Source organism: Orcinus orca, chromosome 17 (assembly GCF_937001465.1).
Source record: "Orcinus orca chromosome 17, mOrcOrc1.1, whole genome shotgun sequence".
NCBI lineage: Eukaryota > Metazoa > Chordata > Mammalia > Artiodactyla > Delphinidae > Orcinus > Orcinus orca.
In genome coordinates, this window is record NC_064575.1 from 77,259,885 (window position 1) to 77,280,650 (window position 20,766).

General features: G+C 48.7%; 1 protein-coding gene across 10 annotated transcripts in view; it reads right to left on the reverse strand.

The window, feature by feature from the left end:
- Positions 1 to 20,766, reverse strand: part of ASAP1 (ArfGAP with SH3 domain, ankyrin repeat and PH domain 1) — a 340,108-nt gene that overhangs the window by 268,098 nt on the left and 51,244 nt on the right. For 8 of the 10 annotated variants that reach the window (XR_007472790.1, XM_049700766.1, XM_049700768.1 and 5 more), the window contains exon 3: positions 8,421 to 8,547. Coding sequence is in view for 9 of the 10 variants with exons in the window: in XM_049700766.1 (XP_049556723.1) it covers positions 8,421 to 8,547 (127 nt within the window). In the remaining variant the exon portion in view is untranslated. Of the gene's footprint in view, positions 1 to 1,185; positions 1,300 to 8,420; positions 8,548 to 8,920; positions 9,035 to 20,766 lie in introns of those variants that run through there. The other 2 variants (XM_049700761.1, XM_049700763.1) reach the window with 2 other exon arrangements.

Here is a 20,766-nt window from a genome sequence, read left to right on the forward strand (position 1 = left end):
CCCAGCTTTGACGCACCAATGGAGGGGATACGGCAGAAGGAGGTCAGGGGGAAGGAAACAAAGAATCAGCAGTGACACCAGGAAGCATGGACAGCAAGGCTGTGCCGGCAGAGCCCATCAGACCGGCTTGGGTCCGAGTGGGCAGCTCTGCCCACTGCTTCCCTTACTTCACAGCAGTACCGCCAAGGGCTGAGTATAGAGTAAAACGGAGTTGACAGTCTATTTCAGATCAAGTTGGCTTTGACCGTGACCCCCGCAGTGGTCAATGTGTTTAGTGCTGCCCTAGTCCTCCCTCTAGTCCCATCTGCGCCTCCACCCTCCAGCTCCTCCCAGGCACACAGCTGGCTCTGTCACTGACCTCATCACGCATCCGTCCAAAATGACTCTACCGAGTGTCGTCCTCTCGGTCACACATTCAAGGGTCCAACCCAATTAATAATAAACAGCAACAAGAGTGACCGTAAGAACAATCATTTAGAGAGCACCAACCATGCCGGGCACGGCTCCATGCACTTCACGTACACTGACTCACTAAGAGGCAGGTACTATCCCCATGAGGGCACTAAGACACCCAAAGGTTCAGTGACTTGCCTGACACACACTAGAAGATAACAGGGCTGCAATTAACCTCGGCAAGGGAACTTTGTCTTCCTCGACCCAAATGTCGCCGCTGGTCCACAGTGGAAAGAGCTCTGCCCGGCTCCCCATCAAGGAATGCCTTTCACCTCCTTCCTCCCCGCGCCACGGGAGGAAGCCTGACTAATGAGACAGGTCAGGCCTTGGCATTCATAGGGCCACATTTTACCAGTAATGCAGTCACCTGATGAGTGCCGCACTTGCATTATCTCCTTTAATACTCAAAACAATGCCATTTATTCATCGAATGAGGAAACGGGAGGCTTAGCTGCAAAGTGATCCCCATCCGGCTCCCATCACTTACTCGCGTTTAAATAATACATGTGGGAATGGCTGAGGCCAAGATCTGCCTTTAGTCCCCAAATGACTAGGTTACATAAATGGAAACCACCTCTCTGAGGCTCCCTTGACTCCCAGACGTAAAGACAAAGGTCTGGGTAACGTCTGAACATCCAACACCACAAACGCTTCTAATGAAAGCCTCCCAGCCCCACATCAGGGACGGCTGCTGTGGCTTCGCACAGCAGGTCATGTGAGAGCAGGACTTACCAGCAGAGCGGCTGGCAAGATCAGGTTCCCAAGTTCAGGTTCATTCTCCACTCCTTCTACCTGGAAGCAAGTTCTAGGGAACGACACTGGAAAAGGCATCATCGCAAGAGCCACAGGGTCCCGCCCATCCCCCCACCCCCACCCCGCCCCGTGTACAGCCAGCCTCCATAGCCCTTTGGGAGAGCAGAGTGCAAAGAGCCTGGGCTAGGAGTCAGGAGACTGGAATTCAAATCCCTGCCTAATTTCCTTGCCATCTTTAGGTCTCCGTTTCCACCTCTGAAAGCAACGTTACTAAACTCGATCTGTGCGGGTCCTTTTCCTTCATGAGCTTTCTCCCACTGGAATACAAAACTCGAAGCTGCTTCTAGCAAAACCAAAAACAAGAATGAGAGAACATTTTGCTTCCCAATGTTAGGAATCTATAACTGGCAATCCAAGTATCTGACCAGCAGGAGATAATCAGTGCTCCACCACCAAGCGGATGTATTTCAGCCAAAATCCAAGACAACTGGCATGAGAAATATGCTGACCCACACTATGAGAGGTGTCTATTAATTTTCCTGGGCTACTGCCAGTGGCTGCTGGACCCACATGGCAACTTCCGTGGGCCCCTCAGAGACCAGGCTCCTAGGCTGGCAAGCACCAGACTACATTTTCTCCGAGGCCCCTTCAGCTCTGATGTCCAGAGTTCCCAGCACCCAGCCCAAAGGCAGGGCTGTGATGGGCAGGAAGCCCGAAGGCAGCCAGCCGGAGAACCCTGCAGCACTTCAACCCAGAGTCGCGGTTCTTCAGCCAGGGCTGCAGGCAGCTCACAGGCAAAGACAGGTTAGTCAACAGTCCCAGACCAAGTATGCCAGGGTGGAGCTGGAAGCCACAGGGCCTTTTCCACTTCTGCCGAGCCCAGGGAGGACCGCTGGCAGTGCTGTCTCTGACTACAAAAGACAGAGATTTCAAGAGAGGTCCTACAAGAGGTCTCTTAAGAGAGAAAAACAACTTTCCCTTCTTCTTCTTCTCTACCCCAACCTATCTTTGTCTCTCTCTCTCTGTCTCTGGCACTAGAAATCAAGTGGAGATAAGAAAAATAATCAGTAGACATCTGCAAGACAAAAAACAAACAAACAAACAAACAAACAAAAACTAGCAGAGAGGAAGCACAAAAGAGTGAACTAGAGATGAAACAGAAAGGCTTTCAGATCCAGAGATCCTGCACTCAGAGCATTCACTACTGTGTGACCTTGGGGAACACACTTTACCTCTCTGAGCCTTGGTTTATTCATATGTAAAAGAATGATAAGAATGCTATCAGACAGGGATTTTATTAGGTGGTAGAAGTGGACAATGGTTTTTAAACCCTAAAGATGTATATAAAAGGCAAACAGCATTAGCTTGGACTAGCCGGCTAACAGGTTTGAGCCTCATTTTAGAAAGAGGATGAGTTCTGGTACATAAAGGAAGTGTCCTTCTCTCCTTGCTTCTATAGGCAAATGTATCCTTCACTCACTGGCCTTTGCTGGTTATGTCCAGAGAAAACTCACCCTAAGTACCTCGGGACTGAGGGTTGAGCCACAGAGCCCAGAATTTTGCATGGGACATTGGCATCGGGGAAGACCTGTTCACCTTTTGTTGTTTTATCTTCAAGAGTTCAGGGACAAAGTAAGCACATATTCTTAACCTTAAGCAATGCAAAGGACCAACTCTGATTTTATCTAAACCCTTCCTGAGACTTGTTTTTTTTAAGACTACAACCAAGTTTAGCAGCCACTATATAAAGGAGCACTTCCTATTAAGTTTGCCAGCTTTTAAGATTTAAGAGAAGCAATGCAATTGCATTCTAGAACACTGGGAGCTGATGAACAAGGTCAGACTCCAAGCCCTGGCCATACAGGTCCTACATGTGAGATTCCCTAGAACAACACTTGAGGACTTAAAAGCATTTATCTAAGATTGATGACCTCTAGTCATCAGCATGGAAGAAGATGCCCCAAAGAACATGGATAAAAATGAAAACTTACATGGGTGGGAGGAAACACATACAGATGAAGTCTGACTGGCATGCATGGAAACACTATAGATATAGGATTAATTCCCAAATCCACTACTTACCGTTTGTGTGATGTTGGGCAAAAGACTTAACTATCATAAGATGAGGTCAATGATCATAGTAGGGTAAACGTCAGCATGAAATAATAGTGTACAGGGCTGGCACACAGTAAGAGCACTAACAGCTGGTAACTACTGTTATTCTGGAACAGGCCTTGATAAGGAACCTCCATTCCACACTTTCATTAATTTCTTCATTTAGCCAAACATTTCTATGCCTTCAGAAAGGACTGAACACCTCATCTGCCCATGCTAACACAAGCCAGCCTCTGATGCAAGACCCACACTTGACTGAAAACCCCCTTAACAAAACTTTTAGACTGTTGAGGGCAGGGCTGTTCATCTTAGCATGCCCAGGGTCCAGCACACTTCAGGCCACGTGTATGGACAATTTGTATACTGACTGGACGAGTGATTCAGCTTGTGTCACAGGATAATGCCCTATGTTATTTTCCCCCACCTACGAGCTGCCCCTTTCTACCTTGTTAAGAGTGATGGCCCAACTGAGCTCTCTCTCCAAGACCATCAGATTCTCCATAACCTAATCCAGGTAGCACCGCCCCCCATACCTCCACTAGGCTGTACACAGCAAGCGCTCCCCCAAAATACGCTGAGTGAATGCTGTTCCTGGATGATGCCAAGTAAGTTCCCACATTTGAATCTGAAAAACCACACGCAAATCTGTGAAAGCACAGCAGAGAAAAATTAGTGCATTTAAGTATTACCTTGAAGAACTCCCTGGAACGTGAACATGAAGAAAAACCAAGCCACCTAGGAACTTAGGTACCTCTGTTTCATGAGATCAAAATGAGAAGGGACAATAAAAGTGAAGCCTCCTTGGGGCTTCCCTGGTGGCGCAGTGGTTAAGAATCCGCCTGCCAATGCAGGAGACACGGGTTCAAGCCCTGGTCCGCGAAGATCCCACATGCCGCGGAGCAGCTAAGCCCATGCGCCACAACTACTGAGCCTGCGCTCTAGAGCCCGCGAGCCACAACTAGAGAGAGCCCGTGCGCAGCAACGAAGACCCAACACAGCCTAATATATACATTTATTAAAAAAAAAAAAAAGTGAAGCCTCCTATGTTCCCTACAAAACCCCTGGAATATGTCTTTGTAGACATTTAGAACGTCTACTTTTTGTCTTAACTGTTTAGGATTTCATTTACTTACAAGCCATTTGACCATGGAGACAAATCACTTCATCTCAGTTTTCTTCTCTGTAAAATGGAGGTAACAACTGTCCCTCCTTCATAAAGCCTGTATGAGGGTTAAGTGTGATCACGCATGCCGTGTGTCTTCAGTGCGCCTGGTAGAGAGCAGCTGCTCAATAAATGGGCAGAACATGCCTCCTTCACCGTCACCCAAGGTAAAAGTGCTGGGCCAATACTAAATAACCAAGCCGACCTTCGTGTATCACACTGGACTCTCCCCATCACCAAGCACTAAGTATGGACCGATCTAAGCCTTTAGATGGAGAGTCTATCCTACTCTCTCCCCGGACAGTGGTCCTGGAATGTGCCTGCTTGCTACCTTCTTGGGAAAGCTCTGCCTTCTCCTAGTCATTTACTCATAATTTCCAAACGGTCACAAGTCAAATGGCACACATCAGTGTGCTCTGGTTGCTGAATAAGCAAAACACTGGCTTTTTGCTTGGAAAACACTCACACACCAGCATGAAACCTTGGCAGCCCGTCCGCTCTTGCCTCTCAAAAGCAGCCACTCATTGTGTGCCAGCCACGCCATGACTTCCAGAGTCATGTGGGACCCTTTGCCCCCAAAGGTGAAGCCCAGAAGTAAACTCTTTTCCTTTTTTACCACATACTTCTGACCCAGCTCCTTGAGTGCACATCACAGAGAGATGAAAGTAAACGCGCCAACATCTGCAAAGCACAGAACTCTTTGCCGACAGGACGCAGCAAAAGGGAGAGTGTGGGCTAATTTGGGGTTCCAAGCTAGGAGATCGAATACAATCTTTTAGGTGAGACTTAGGAATCCAAAGAGCAAAAAATTTCATAGATAAATAGGAAGACAATTAGCAGAACTAGAAAAAGATTTAAAAAAAAATTCTAAGCTGCCCCAAATTAATTCCTGTTCCTGAGTTTCCACATCACCAAAAAAACTACCCAAAAGTTCTATTCCTAAGAATAACCACAAGATAACACAAACAGCGCTCTTAAAGTTTCCATATATCTCACTCATGAAGCCTAGGCCAACAAGATTTCGCGGTCTGGCCCAAAATTTTTCCTTATATTTTGAGGATAACAACCTTAAGCCCCATAATTTTTTTTGATTAATTTATTTATTTTTTGGCTGCGTTGGGATTTCATTGCTGCGTGCGGGCTTTTCTCTGGTTGCAGCGAGCAGGGTCTACTCTTTGTTGCGGTGCACGGGCTTCTCATTGCAGTGGCTTTTCTTGCAAAGCAACGAGCTCTAGGTGCGCAGACTTCAGTAGCTGAGGCTCAGTAGTTGTGGCTCGTGGACTCTAGAGCTCAGGCTCAGTAGTTGTGGCTCACGGGCTTAGTTGCTCCGCGGCATGTGATATCTTCCCGGACCAGGGCTCAAACCTGTGTCCCCTGCACTGGCAGGTGGATTCTTAACCACTGCTCCACCAGGGAAGTCCTAAGCCCCATAATTTTTAAGAACTGAATTGTGATCCACTCAAGACATTTATACTAATGTACCTCTTCCACATAGGTAAGCTTGGGTGGGTGGGGGGGATTAAAAATTCAACTGTGGTGATTATCAATTAAGAAACTAAAGGGCATATTTCACATTTATGCTAAAGGTAATCATTCACGAGTCCAACGTCATGGAATACAATTCAACAGTTAAAAGATGCAGACTGGAGACAATGACTTCTTGACCAGGACTGCACTTGAGTTCAGAAAAACAGTTACAAAATTATTGTGCCACTCTCTATGAAACATTCATTGAGAACATATCAACCGTACTCCAACATGACACTTCTGAACTTCCAGCCTGGTTCCAAGTCCTTCTCAAGTTCATAGGTGACCACGTTTGTATCATCACCAGGTCTGTTTTTCTATCTAACCTTGCAAAACAATATTCCTCGCCAAAAAAAAAATGTATCTGCTGTATTTGCTGTTAAATTTAGTAACCTCAAACGAAGATCAAGAGCAGCTGCATGTAACTTTAAAACATTAACCCTATCCTCTGGTGTGGCCGCAAAACGTGGGCACATACCCCTACAAACAGCATCACCAACTATATACTTACCCTTATCACACCCCACACAAACAGAATACAGTGACACTATCTGAATGTGCAGAAAGGGAAAGTTAAAATAATTGACAGCTCTATTAGCAGGCACTGAAGAACTTCTCTAGAAGGAAAATAACCGCTCAGTCTAACCGATGTCACAGCCCTTAGAAGCATACAACTAGTACAGAAGAAGGATGAAAAATGCTCCCATATCAGCATGTTTCAATTTATCACAATCAAGTGAAGGACAGACTTGTCATAGGGTTGAATGCCTGGCAAGTCCGTTTAATCCCAGACACCAAACATCAGGCTGGTGCGACAGGCAGGCAGTTGACAAAAACAAAACCAAAACAAAGAAGAGAGCCATTTACCTCTGGCTTTCCAACACATCTAGTTAGATGGTATTTCTCCAGCTGAATTTCAAAATTCAGTTCAATAACCCAACATTAACTTCAGAGAGACTCCAGAAGCAACCTCAACTGGCATAAAACATTCAGACTAATATGCAACATCAGGCCAGCAAAACAGGACCCAGCACTAGCAGGAACGTCTCCCTTCCTAAAATTTAGGGCCCCTTGGCTTCTGAACACCAGTTCTGCTTATAACCTGACCCAGAGCGAGTATCAAAGCCTGCATCAAGAGCAGTTTGCCCACAGAAGCCCAAGCTTCTTAATGTTACAGAGGGGGAGCCATGGTGAGCTTAAATCAGAAAGAGCTTCCCAAACCTCAAGTAAACCAACCACACAATAATAATCTAGGCAGGGAAAACGATCTGCCTTCCTAACTTCCCCCAATGCTGTCTTTTTCAGTTGAAATAGGTTTGGCTTCTTTGGAGGGTAGTGGTGCTTTACAGCACTTACAGATGGGGCAGAGTTCCAGGACAAATGCCTATTTTTATGGAGGTTCGGAGGCTTCTGCAGCTCCTGGGCTTGTGGGTTCCTCCTTACCTACCCACTCTGCCTGATCACTAATTCACTTAAAATTTTAAAGGAAACTGCTACACCCTTGGCTCTGCCCTGGGCACCCACAACCTTTCCCTGGTGGACCCAGATAAGAGGAGCTGTTCTTTCTGCAGTCTCAGGCCTCCCTTCTTCCTGTCTAGCCAGCTCTTCCAGGCAGCATCAGCCTCGGGTCTGCATTCACAGCTTAGGAGTTCCCTGTGGGCAGATCCTGCTGGCGCAGCAGCCTCAAACCCTACCAAACCATCCAGCCAGGGGAGGAGGGTGAGGACCAGTCTGCACAGATATCTCTTTCCACCCAGGGCTTTAGGACTAGAAGGGAGGAATCCTGGGGTGGAGGCAGTCCCGGCCTGAGCCTCCTCTCACTCCTTTGGGATTTTTCCACCGGCCCTCGCCTATGCAGCGAAGCCTGCCTGGCCAAGCCAGGCCTTGGAGAGCTGCATTCACTGACCATCGCCCAGTCCCCTACTAGTGACCTTGGCCACAGGGCTTCGCCTCCCTCTGCCCTCGGTGGCCTGACACCACCTACTTCGCGGGTTACGAGAGGGTCACAAGGATGTGGAAAGCGCCTAGAAGCCTGTTTGGCACCCAGGAAGGGAGCAAGAGAGGGAGAGGACTTGCCTCTTCTTCTGCCTCGGGCTGTCCAGAGCCCGCTCAGTTCTCTCCCCACCTCCAGCTCCGGGGGAAATGGGGCGGGGGCTGCACATCCGAAGTCCCCCGATCACCTGGGAGCGCGGTGGGCGGAGGGGGTCCCGGAGGGGGTGTGGCTCCCCAGGCCCCAACATCCCCATCCTCCCCGGCTCGGAAATCGAAACAATCCAACTGCGAGGCGGCGGCCGCGAGGGGAGGCAGCGAGGCATCCCAGCGGGCGGGCCGGGGTCCCCGGCTGGGGGCCGGGCGCTGGGGGGGGGGGGGGGGCGGGGGGGATGCGCGGAGGGCACCGGCCCCGACCTACCTCCTCCAGCAGCGTCACGGTGTTCCTGCAGTTGTGCAGCCGCGTGGTGAAGCTGGACGTGGTGGGCGAGTTGTAGTCCTCGGTGGTCTCGGCGATAAACTCGGAGACGGAGATCTGGTCCGGCATCCTGCCGGGGAGGGCGAGACACAAGCGGGGGCGAGGGGTGAGTCACGGCGCAGGCTCCCGGGGCCGCGGGCCGGCCGGCGGCTCATGAACGCCCCGCGCGCAGCCCGCCACTCGCCGCCCGGCCTGGAGCGGCTCGAGATCCCGGCGGCAGCGGCGGCGGCAGGAGAAAGGGCTGGCGGCCGAAGCAGGCGGCGGCGGCCGCGGCGGCGGCGGCGCTCGGCGCGGGGCCCTTCAAACTCTGAGCGGCGCGCGAGGCAGGGGACTCTCGGGGACCCGCCTCCCTCTGCTCATGCCGGCGGCGGCGGGGGAGGGGACGCGGCGCTGCGCGGGGGCCCGGGCTGGGCAGGTCGGGGCGGCAGGCGCTGCCTTCTCACACGATCTGACAGGCGGCGGCGCGGACACCGACTGACTGAGCACACACTCCCGCTGGCGGGCTGGCGGGAGGCGGGCGGCGCTCCCGCTACAGTCACGGGGACAAACAAGGAAGTGCTCTGCGCACGCGCCACCGGGCCCCCCCCGCCGCCGCCGCGGCCCCCGCCCCGCCCCGCCCCGCCGGCCCCGGCCCCGCCCCCGGCCGGCGCCCCCGCGCCGGCGCCCGGGCCCCGTTCCGACGCCCGCTCCCGGGCGGGGGCCGCGCGGGGCAGCGGAAGCCCGCGGCCACGGACAGACCCCGGAGCGGTTACTCCGGCGAGCTTGTTACGCGAGCGTTTCGCAAGAAGGAGGACCAAAAAAAGTTGTGCGCGTTCTTTTTTAGCCCCGTGTGGGTGCAGGAAGCGAGGCCCGGAGAGCCGCCTCCTGCTGCGAGAGCCGCGGGCCCGGCGACAGGGGCACGGGGCGGCCCGCGCGGCCGCAGCGAGGAGCCGGCCCGGCGCCCGGGCTTGCAGCTGCCGGCTCGCCGGCTCCGGCCCTCACTCCCTTTCAGGGCGCTCACCGCCTTTGGAAGGCTAGTTTTGTGCAGTTTGCTTAAGTCGCTAAAATGCTAAGTGAAGACACATGAAGGGTTCTTTCTTTTTTATAATTTTCTAATCTTTCATTTGCATTTTTTTTTTTTAATCTGAAGGCCAGACGAGGGTCAGGGGTGTAAAAAGGTATTTCCCGAGGTGCAAATGGTGTACAACGCCAAGCAGATGCCAAATTTCAGCAGAAAAATTACCAACAGATTGCTCATTCCTCGGCCCTGGCAGATGGCTATTTTGCTCAATCTACGTAATCCAAAGAATCCATTTAATTTCTCACCATTGATTGTGGATGAAATTGGTTTTGAAAAAAAAAGCTAGGCCCTTAGGAAGCGCCTCAGGATTGGCTCCTGTAATTGGAGCCAATGGGAGCCGCCTGGTAAACTCAGCTCCCAAATGCCCCCCCCCTGCCGCGCCCCCGGCAGAAGGCTGGCCCCGGGGCCTCCCCTGGGATTGAGTTCCTGCCATCTTGTACGGTTGTCTTGTTGTCTGACAACCTTCTGCAAACTACAACGGGGTGCCTCAAGGCAGGGTGGGACCTTGTGGACCTGTCTTAGCATTGGGCCTGGGGGGGATTGTCGAATGCAAACGCATCTCCTCGCTCACCGTCAATAAGTATTTACTAAGGCCCTACTATGTGCCCTGGAGATTCCTCAATGACAATGAGCTGCTCTCCTGACCTTACCTTCTAGTAGGGAAACAGACAAGCAATACTTGTGTAGTATAAAGTGGAGCACATATAGAGTACCAAAGTGATGCAGGTGCTATGGTATAAGGAGCGTTCAGAGAAGGCCTCTCTGACAAGGTGACATCTTGAGCAGAAAAGAGAATGAGGGGCTGCCTCGTGCTGTTGGCTCTGCGATCTTGGCCTTCAGTTGCCTCCCAAGAAGGGGAACGATGAGGGCACCAACCCCATGAGGCTGTTAAATGATAACGGATGAGAAAGTGCTTTGTGCACAGGAAAGCCACTGTGAGAGTTCCAGCTGTTTTGTCTGCCTGTGCTGGCTGTCCTGAACCTGCACTGTGCCTTCAGAGAACTGTTCATTTCTGTTAGGAAGGCAAGCCTTTCGGCTAATGAAAGGAAGGCCTTGGTAAGGCAGCATACACCAATAAAGACTCTTCCCTGCCAAAGTGAGGTGTTGAGACATGAGTTCTGAGAGGCATTCTAAAAAATAAGTAAAGAAGCAAACAGGCACCCTCCTTCTCCTCATTCACACTTTAAAAGTTTGGTTTGGGACACACCAAGGCTGAGGTTCTGGGGAGACAGCCAAATGGCCACTGCAGGCCATTTAAGACCTGCACCCGGGGGCTTCCCTGCTGGTCCAGGGGTTAAGAATCCGCCTTCCAATGCAGGGGACACGGGTTCGATCCCTGGTCGGGGAAGGGACCACGTAGGCAACTAAGCCTGCACTCGGCAATTACTGAGCCCAGGTGCCCTGGAGCCCATGCGCCACAACTAGAGAGAAGCCCGCACACCACAGCAAAGAGCCCGCGCGCCGCAACTAAGACCCGACGCAGCCAAAAATAATAAGTAAATATTTTTAAAAAAAGAAAAGACCTGCACCTGGAGGTCACTTGCTCATGTGCTGTTGTTGACAGACTGGCGTATGAGCCACCAGAAGAAAATCCTACCTCTTTTTCCATATACTAACTGGGTCATCCTGCATCTAGAAGGTTCTGTGACTGGAGCAAATATGGCCACTACTAGCTTGGGCTAATCAAGCTCTCTGAGCCTCCGTAACCGCATACTACCCCATGCAGCAGTTGAGAGCCCAACACCCAGCACTTAGACTTCCATCCATTCCAGGAAGACCTTCCTCTAGGCTGGAAATCAATTTAGACTTTGATTTCACATTATTTCTACTCTTCCCTCTATTCCAAGTTGTCATCGAATGCCTGTCACCTCCGCTGGGCTGGTAGCTGCTTCCATCCCATAGGTATGGCTTAGAGTAAACACTCGATAAATATGAGCCATTACGAAAAGCCTAGAGTCGGTGAATAACTGCCTCAACTCCAGGAGGCCTGCATTCCAGAGCTTTCTCTCCTAATAACTGATACTGTCACCTTGGGCCTTGGTGCCGTGACTTGTAAAATAACGGGGTGGGTGTGTCAAAATGACCACACAGATCCCTCCCAGCTGGAGCTGAGCCTGTGCATTCCCTCAGCTCTACAGACGGAAGGAATAAAGAGTGTTAGGACAAGCTAAGCTAACTGCGATGGTCAACAGCGGGGATTTCTTTCTTGATGGAACTCACCAGAGTCCAAACTGCTGCCACCAATCGTTGTTTCAGTTTCATTTGAAGATTATGTTATGTATCTGCTCCTCCTCCGGCCAAGAAAGGAGTATGTGAACAATGAGATATCGTGCCCGGGTAAATATATACGTCCTTAGACTGGGCTGCAATTAGAATTTCAAAGGTTCACACCTCCACCCGCCATTTCTAGAGTTCATGGGCCATAATCCTTATTTATTTATTTATTTATTTTTTTAGCAGTACGCGGGCCTCTCACTGTTGTGGCCTCTCCTGTTACGGAGCACAGGCTCTGGACACGCAGGCTCAGCGGCCATGGCTCACGGGCCCAGCAGCTCCGCGGCATGTGGGATCTTCCCGGACCGGGGCACGAACCCGTGTCCCCTGCATTGGCAGGCGGACTCTCAACCACTGCGCCACCAGGGAAGCCCGGCCATAATCCTTTTTAAATTTGAAACCATGCCCCGAAAACCATTCCTGGCTATCTTTTGCGAACAGAATCTGATGCGGGCAAAACTTAAATGCTGGATTCCTTTGTGCAGAGCTGCTCAGAAATAGACAGGATCCCTTCCGGAGCCAGGAAAAATACACACACATACTCGTACACACGTGTACGTGTACTTGTGCGCACCCGGCTCTGGCTAAAGCACGCTTCCTCTTTGTTGTCATCATCATCTCCATCAGACACCCTTCGGCACCCTTGGACTCATCATGCCTGTTTACTCTGAGCACTGCTGACCAAGGTGAGAATGGTCCTTACAGAATACTTTTCTTCTCCTTGAAAAGCAGCGGTAAGAATAGTGATGGTTTATTTCCCTGGTCAGCAATGGCACTACTGACCCCACAGTCATCAGGGATTGTCTGAGTTAGGTTCCCAGTTGCAGGCTCCACTCATCCATCTGCCTAAGGACCAAGGAGGTGCCTTTACAAGACAGCTGACAATGCACCGGGGGGTGGCAGAGTGGGGAGGGGGTGTGAAGTGCTCTCTGGGCACAAGAAACCAAGAGGAGCTACTGGTGCTCTGATCCACGCTGCTAGGCAGCGGCCCAAGCTGATGGGATGGAATTACAGCATTCCTCCAAGGCTCCCAGTGCCTTCATGGGACAGGGACAACAGGTGGTGTGGGAAGAGAATACGCTTTGTGTTAACTGGGACCTGGGTTTGAATCTCTACTCTGTCACTTATTAGCCTTGTTTTCTCATCTGCAAAATTAGTGTAATAATAAAACTACTACACTACAGGTTGTGTTAACGTGAAATAAAGTGAGAAGATATGGATAAAGCAGTTTGAATAATCAGCCAATGTTAGTTCCCTTTGAACTCCCTTTTTATGTGAAGTATGACTACAAATACATCTTTTTTCATTCCAAGACTCAGATATCTCCCTAAATTAGTCACCTGGAGGAGGAAAGGAGAGGGCCAAGGGGAGACTGCACAGTAATTCCCAAAGTCTGGGATCTCAGATTTGGGAACCGTCTTTAGAGACCTTGCTTATTCTTGTAAGTATCCCTTGTGAGGTCAGATCCATGAGTGATGGATTTTGGAAGTAAATAAACAGTATCTAGAATCAAATAGGATGAATACTAATCAGGATCAGAACTGAATGGAGGCCATAAAATTAAAGCCTTATTTTCATGGAACACAGTTCCTGTAAAGAAGGATATTCTGATCAAGGCAACTTCTAGAGGACAGAACAGGGCATTTGTTTCATAATAGCATGAGTTATAGGCTGATTCTCAAGAGGAAGACTTGGCCTCACATCTCTACCAGATAGCAGCTATTAGACTTCGTTAAAGTAATTCATGTCTCTGAGTCTCGGTTTTCACCTCTGCAAAATGGGGGCAATGTTAGTAACTATCTCTTAGTGCTCTCAGGAGTCTATGAGCTAAAGCCCATAAAGTGCTTAACAGGGTCTGAGACATCATAAGTGGACAATACTTTTCAGGTATTACGGGAATATTGAAAGCCTTATCTAGAGATAAAAATTCTGATATTCCTCACCCCCCCAAAAAAAAAATTTACTGAGAACTGCAATATACCTGATGCTTTGCTAAGTATAGCATTTTGGACACACATATCCTTCTTTAAACTTCATGCCAACTTTATGAGGTAAGTATGATTATCCTAAACTTACCGGAGAGAAACCCGAGGATACTGAGGTGTAGGATAGTATTGGGTTGGCCAAAAAAATTGTTCGGGTTCTTCCATAAGATGTTACGATCGAACATTTTGGCCAACCCCGTACTTTCTGAGCTCCCATCCTGGGCCAGGCACTGCCCTGGTTGTTATATAGGCAGTGTCTGAATTCATCCACGTAACAGTCATGACGTGGGAGCATTACAATAATGGAAACCAAGACACAAGGTGATCTCACTGCAAGTTAATGTCCCAGAGCCCAGCAGACGAAATCCAGGGCTTTTTCTACTGCCTGCAAACATCAGGCTCTCGATGATACCTCTCATAGTGCTACTTCGTTAGATGTCTTTCCCAACTCAGACAACCAAAGAAAGTACTGTTACTTCCTTAGTTCACCTGATACCTTATTAATTTGTTTTCTATCATCTTAACAAAGTGCGGGAAGAAAGGAAAGCACTGCGGGGGGCAGGAGGAGGGAGGGATGCATTGGATTCCACGTGTTTTACTGTCAGGCTCACGTTGCCATATTCGACCTACACTGCAGACTGCTTCGCTCATGTGCCTTATATGAGTGCATCCCAAGTACGCTTATACTATTTCATGTAATTAAAGAAAGAGCCTATTCTAGTCTCCAAGGTACTTTATTTAAATATTCCAAGTGAAACCACTGGAGTGTTCTCAGTGAGTAAAGAGGAGAATATGGTTTGTTTGGAGACAAAAAACTAACTCTCTGTTCCCTGACTGTTCCTTCTGAGGGAGATAAGGAAGAAAAGTCAGGCAGAGTGCTGGGGACCCAGAAGACTCAGAATCCTGGTGTAAATATCAACTGAAAGAACTCGGGAATACATTTCTGCTCTATCCTGTAAGAAAATAATATCAACTAACAATTGTTGTGCTTCCTATATGCCCTGCACGATTCTGCACCGCAGCAGGCCTGCCCTCACTTCACACTCACAGCAACCACGTAAAGTGGTAGCTGGTATTATCCCCATTTTATACCTGGGGGAAACCTGGAGCTTAGAGGTCGCCTTGGCAAGTGGTGGAGCCAGACTGACTGGTCCGATTTCACAGCCAGGTGATCAGCCTCCGGACAATGGGTCCACAGCTCTAGGATGACTTTCTGTTGGAGCCGATGTGTTCTCTCTTTTCCTACTGGGGAACTCATGACAAGCCCAACTCAAATGCAGGCCTGGCTGGTCTGGCGAGCACTCCTATTGCCCCATTCCTCCAGTTGGGATGAATCTTCACAGGGCTGTTTGCAATGTAGCCTCTCTTACTTTGTGTGAAGGTTACTGCATCACTGGGAGGGACTTCAGACTCCCTACACAGGGAGAGATGAGAACCCCACCCACCCCACCTCACCCCTGCCTGCCCAGAGACAAATAACTCTGTTAGTGGTGGGGCTTGGCTCAGAACTCCACCTTCCTACTGAGTTTCCAGCACTACAGAATTCCCGGACTGTCAATCCTTGAGGGCACAGGGAGACTAAATTGTATCCTTATCTGTATCACCTACATCTCTGCAGAACTAAGGAAGGGACAAGAGATTGCTAGGGCCCCAGGCTTGGCATTTTACAAGCACCATCTCCTGAAATCTCCCCCAATAGCCTCGGGAGGGACCACCCTGTCTGTTGAGAACTCAGGGACGTGCCCAATCTCCTCAAGCACAACAGTTAATAAACAGAGAACTGCTATTCACAGCCTGTCTGAAACCAAACCCTGCAGGCTTTTCCTTCCCCACGGAAGGCACTGCCTAGTACAGGTTCCCTGTGGATACCCAATAAATGTGTTTTGGATTGAGCCAGCTCTCTTTTATGAGCTACATCTTTTCTAATATAAGTAAAACAACGTCCAGTGAAGAAAAATTGCGGTGTTATACGGGATTCTGAAAAATGAAAAACACTTAGAGAACATCCAGGTTTCTTTTCTTTTTTCTTTTTTTTTTTTTTTTTTTGCGGTACGCGGGCCTCTCACTGTTGTGGCCTCTCCCGTTGCGGAGCACAGGCTCCGGCCGCTCCGCGGCATGTGGGATCCTCCCGGACCGCGGCACAAACCCGTGTCCCCTGCATCGGCAGGCGGACTCTCAACCACTGCGCCACCAGGGAAGCCCTCTTTTTTCTTTTTTTTTTTTGAGGAATTTGTCTTAGTTTCAGTTTAGTGGCTCACACTTACTCAGGCCCAAGTCTGTGCATCAGGGCTGAGCACGTGCCTCTTTTATGACCCTTTTCCATGGCACTATTTTCCAAATATTTCTATTTCTCCAACTAGACTGCGAGGTCATTGAGACCAGGGGGTTTTCCATTTGCTGTTACAGTCCCAGAGCCCCTGGTGCTTAAGAGATACTTATTGAACAGATGGAGGGAAGAATGAATGAATGAATAAGCATTTACACTGGGGGAGGGGTGTAAGAGAAATTGGGAGAGGAGAACTAGAAAGAGGAATTCTGGTTCTTAGAGTCTCTTCAATCATCTGACATCATCATAAACTGTTAACAGAGCTGGAAAGAATTTCAGGAATAATACGGTTACCAACCCTTTCACTTTTCGGACAAGGAAGCAGATTCTCCAGTGGTTAAATGACTTGCCCAGCATTCCCTGGCCAAATTGTGGGAAATCAGGGCCAGACCCCAGGTGTGCTGGTTCCCAAGTGTTGCCCCACTCCTCCACCCTAACCAGTTACATTTCAAGGAAGGGATTAAAGACCTTGCTGTAAGAAAAGTATCTGAAACTCCCATTTAAGAACGGATTATGTTGGTCTTTGCATCACGGTATCAAGGAATGCCTGTAGACATTTGCCTACCATTTAAAACTGTAACTACAGGGCTTCCCTGGTGGCACAGTGGTTGAGAATCCGCCTGCCCACGCAGGGGACACGGGCTCGAGCCCTGGTCCGGGAAGATCCCACATATGCCGCAGAGCAACTAAGTCCGTGCACCACAACTGCTGAGCCTGTGCTCTAGAGCCCGCAAGCCACAACTACTGAGCCCTCGTGCTGCAACTACTGAGCCCTCGTGCTGCAACTACTGAAGCCCGCGCACCTAGAGTCCATGCTGTGCAACAAGAGAAGCCACCGCAATGAGAAGCTCACGCACCGCAACGAAGACCCAACGCAGCCAAAAGTAAATAATAAATAAAATAAATTTATTAAAAAAAAATGTAACTACATAAAATTTGGCATAGGACCAGTTAACTGATTCCCCTAACTTTGAGCAAGGAGACTGCGAGTACAGCATGAGACCGGAGTCACACCCACCCCCGTTATCACTGTCTTGCCTCTTCCTCTTCTTTCCTGCTCTCCAAAAACCAGCTAAGCCAGGGAGCTTGAGGGCAATCAGTGTCGGTGGATGGACCTTCTAAGTCCTCCCCTCCCACCCTTTGCCCTTCCTTAAGAGCCCCTTTATAAAAGGTTAGAAGTCACAAGAAATAAGGAGAGAGATGTTTTGTAACCTGAACATTGAGAGTCAGTCGTGATGTTTTAGTAAACGACCCTCCCCTCCCCCAACCCAGGGCAGCCCTACAGCACAGAGCATAGATGAGATTTCTCCTTCTGCCACACCCACTTTACTCTCCCTTTCCTGAAAGTGTTTGGACACTTTCAGAGATAAGACTACTGTCTCCGGAGTCCCTGAGGACATTCCCCAGTGGGCGCAGAGGTATTAGGTTGGAACACATCAGTTCAGTTCCATTCAGTTACTATAATCATTCAGCACTATAATCCTTCCAGAGGTTAAGAATGTGTGATCTGGGGCTTCCCTGGTGGCGCAGTGGTTGAGAGTCCGCCTGCCAATGCAGGGGACACAGGTTCGTGCCCCAGTCCGGGAAGATCCCACATGCCGTGGAGCGGCTGGGCCCGTGAGCCATGGCCACTGAGCCTGTGCATCTGGAGCCTGTGCTCCGCAACGGGAGAGGCCACAGCAGTGAGGGGCCCACATACCGCAAAAAAATAAAAAAATAATAAAAAATTAAAAAAAAAAAGAATGTGTGATCTGGATTCAGATTACCTGGGTTCAAATCCCAGCCCTGCCACTTAACAGGGATTGCTAACCTTAGCAGTTACTTAATGTCAGTTTCAAAGGAGGTCGTCCTTTAAAAGGAGGATGGTGAGGAGATCTCTCTCTCTCCTAAGGTTGCTGTGAGGGATAAATGAGATAATCCATGCAAGATGCTATAGCACAGTGCCGGTATATAGTAAATGATCAATAAATGTTAGCTACTAATACCATTGTTTGTCTTCGAAACAGGTCCTATGCTGGACTCTTCAGGGGCCAAAAAGACACCTAAGATACAGCCCCTGTCCTCACATGCAGACAGAGATACAAGTCTGCAGCACAACTGCCAAAATGCTCAAAGAATTCAGACAGAAAATAAATGTGTCTTTCAACTATGTGACCTATGAATGTGAAGTCCAAAAAAAGGTCCTTTCATGTATGATGACTCTCTCTCTGATTTACCCAAAGCGCGGTTGGACCTATTGTTATGAGTACTTTTCAAAGCTGCCTATCATCTGAAACATTACTCAAGAAGAAAACTTTGATAAATGACAGCTTTGTGACTTTAGCACCGAGAAGGAACACACGGCATTCCCGGGGAGGGCAGCTCCTTTTCCTCGGCCAAATCAGCTCACCTCCTTTGGCCTCATTTCCCAGGAGTCTGGGGCAGAAGCTCTCTGAGGTCCTAGGGCAAGAATACCCTATAATTTGATGAATTCTTTTTTTATATCAGTGTTACACCCAACCCCAAACACCAGCTCTGCCTCAAGGTCTACTTGTAAGCCAAGAACGGTCTGGAGGTCATTAGTTCTGGGCTGGGGGCCGCTGTTATAGGCACCCTGTATTATAGGAATCTATCACAGTACCCAGCTGTCGCTTTTCAAAAATATGATTTCACCTGCAATGTATTTGAACCCACATAACAATGAGCTGTATTATAATAGAATTTTCCTGTAATTATGTCAAATGTAGGGCATCGCTCGATTTGAAAAGAGAAAACTGCCCACCCACGGCAGAGTTTTCTTCCTAACATATGCTACTGGGTTACCATCTTTCTCAAATGTGAACATTCCAAATCACACTAGGGGCTCTCATTAAAAAAAACAAAAAACTCTACAATTGCTACTAAGCTTCTGCCAGAAGCGTTTAGCTTCTGTTCCCTGTTCTTTATTTTGTTTATTGCTTTTGAAAAATTAGTCTTTTTGCGGTGGTCTTAGAGGTTTAGAGGTATTATACAAACCCATTTATAAAATTGCTATGTTTAAGTGGAAAGCAGAGAACTCACTGTTGATTGGATGTGGAGATGATTATTTTCAATTATCTTTTGTTTTACTTTTGTGAATAAATTGACTTTTCCCCTACTATTTGGTTTTGGGAATTAACTTTCACCTACCCGCAACAAATTTCAGCATCTTGAACTTAGTAGTTCAAGACAGACCCTGTAGGACACTGATTACGTTTTCTGTCTGCCTTACAAATCCCCTTCTTTTAGGAATGACCCTCTCCTTAACTCCACATGATTCTCCAGAGACTGTCAATCATATGTTGCAACGTTTCCAACCAAAGGGCTGGACCAAGCTGTCTAGAGTATCCCAGACTCCTGAAAGCAGCATCGATGGGTATTCCGACAGGCATTAAACTCAAGCAAGGTCAATCAGGGAGCTTTATGGGGGTCTGATATGAAAGCTAGGGTGAAGAGCAACGTGTCTCTTCTCTAGGTCTAGCTCAAAGGACTTAGGAAGCCTTTAGTTGCTGATGACCACCTTTTCCACACATGAGAGCGCTTGCCTAAGAATGATGCTAACCAAAAGACAGCAAGAGACGGAGGGAGGGAGAGACAGGAAGAGTCCTGGCGACATCACTTGCATCAGTGGACTACAGAATCTCTCCCATGCCAGCTGCCAGTCCTGGACTTCCCAGGTATATGAGCAGTTATACTTCTTTTTTAGCGTAAGCTGGCCTGAGATGGGTTTCTACCAATAAAACAAAAAGAGCCCTGGCTAATCTTTTCCTGGGTTCCAGTGCCATCTTCACAGTTAGTAGATGTGTTACCCTGGACAAGTTATTTACTGCCTCAGAGCCTCAGCTTCCTCATCTGTAAAATGGGGACACCAATATCCACTTCAAAGGATTGTTAAAAAGAGCAAATTAGGTAATACACATAACAGAATGGGAGGAAATATTTGCAAATCATATATCTGATAAGAGTCTAGTATCCAAATATATAAACTTTTTTTGTTTTGTTTTTATTTTTATTTTTTGGGCTGCACTGGGTCTTCATTGCTGTGCACGGGCTTTCTCTAGTTGTGGCGAACGGGAGCTACTCTTTGTTGCAGTGCGTGGGCTTCTCATTGCGGTGGCTTCTCTTGTTGCAGAGAACAGGCTCTAGGCACACAGACTTCAGTAGTTGCAGCACGTGGGCTCAGCAGTTGTGGCTCGCGGGCTCTAGAGCACAGGCTCAGTAGTTGCGGCGCACGGGCTTAGTTCCTCCGTGGCATGTGGGATCTTCCCAGAGCAGGACTCAAACCCGTGTCCCCTGCACTGGCAGGCAGATTCTTAACCACTGCGCCACCAGGGAAGTCCCATAAACTCTTAAAATTCAACAATGAGAAGACAAATAACTAATTTTTAAATGGACAAAGGACTCAAATGGACATTTCTCCAAAAAAGATACAAAGTGGGATAATAAGCACATGAAATGTGCTCAATATCATTAGTCATCAGGGAAATGCAAATCAACACCACGAGACACCACTTCACAGCCACTAGGTATGGCTATAATAAAAAAGTTGGAAGATAACAAGAGTTGGAGAGGATGTGGAGAAATTGGAACCCTCATACATTGTTAGTTGGAATGTAAAATAGTGCAGCAGCTTTGGAAAACAATCAG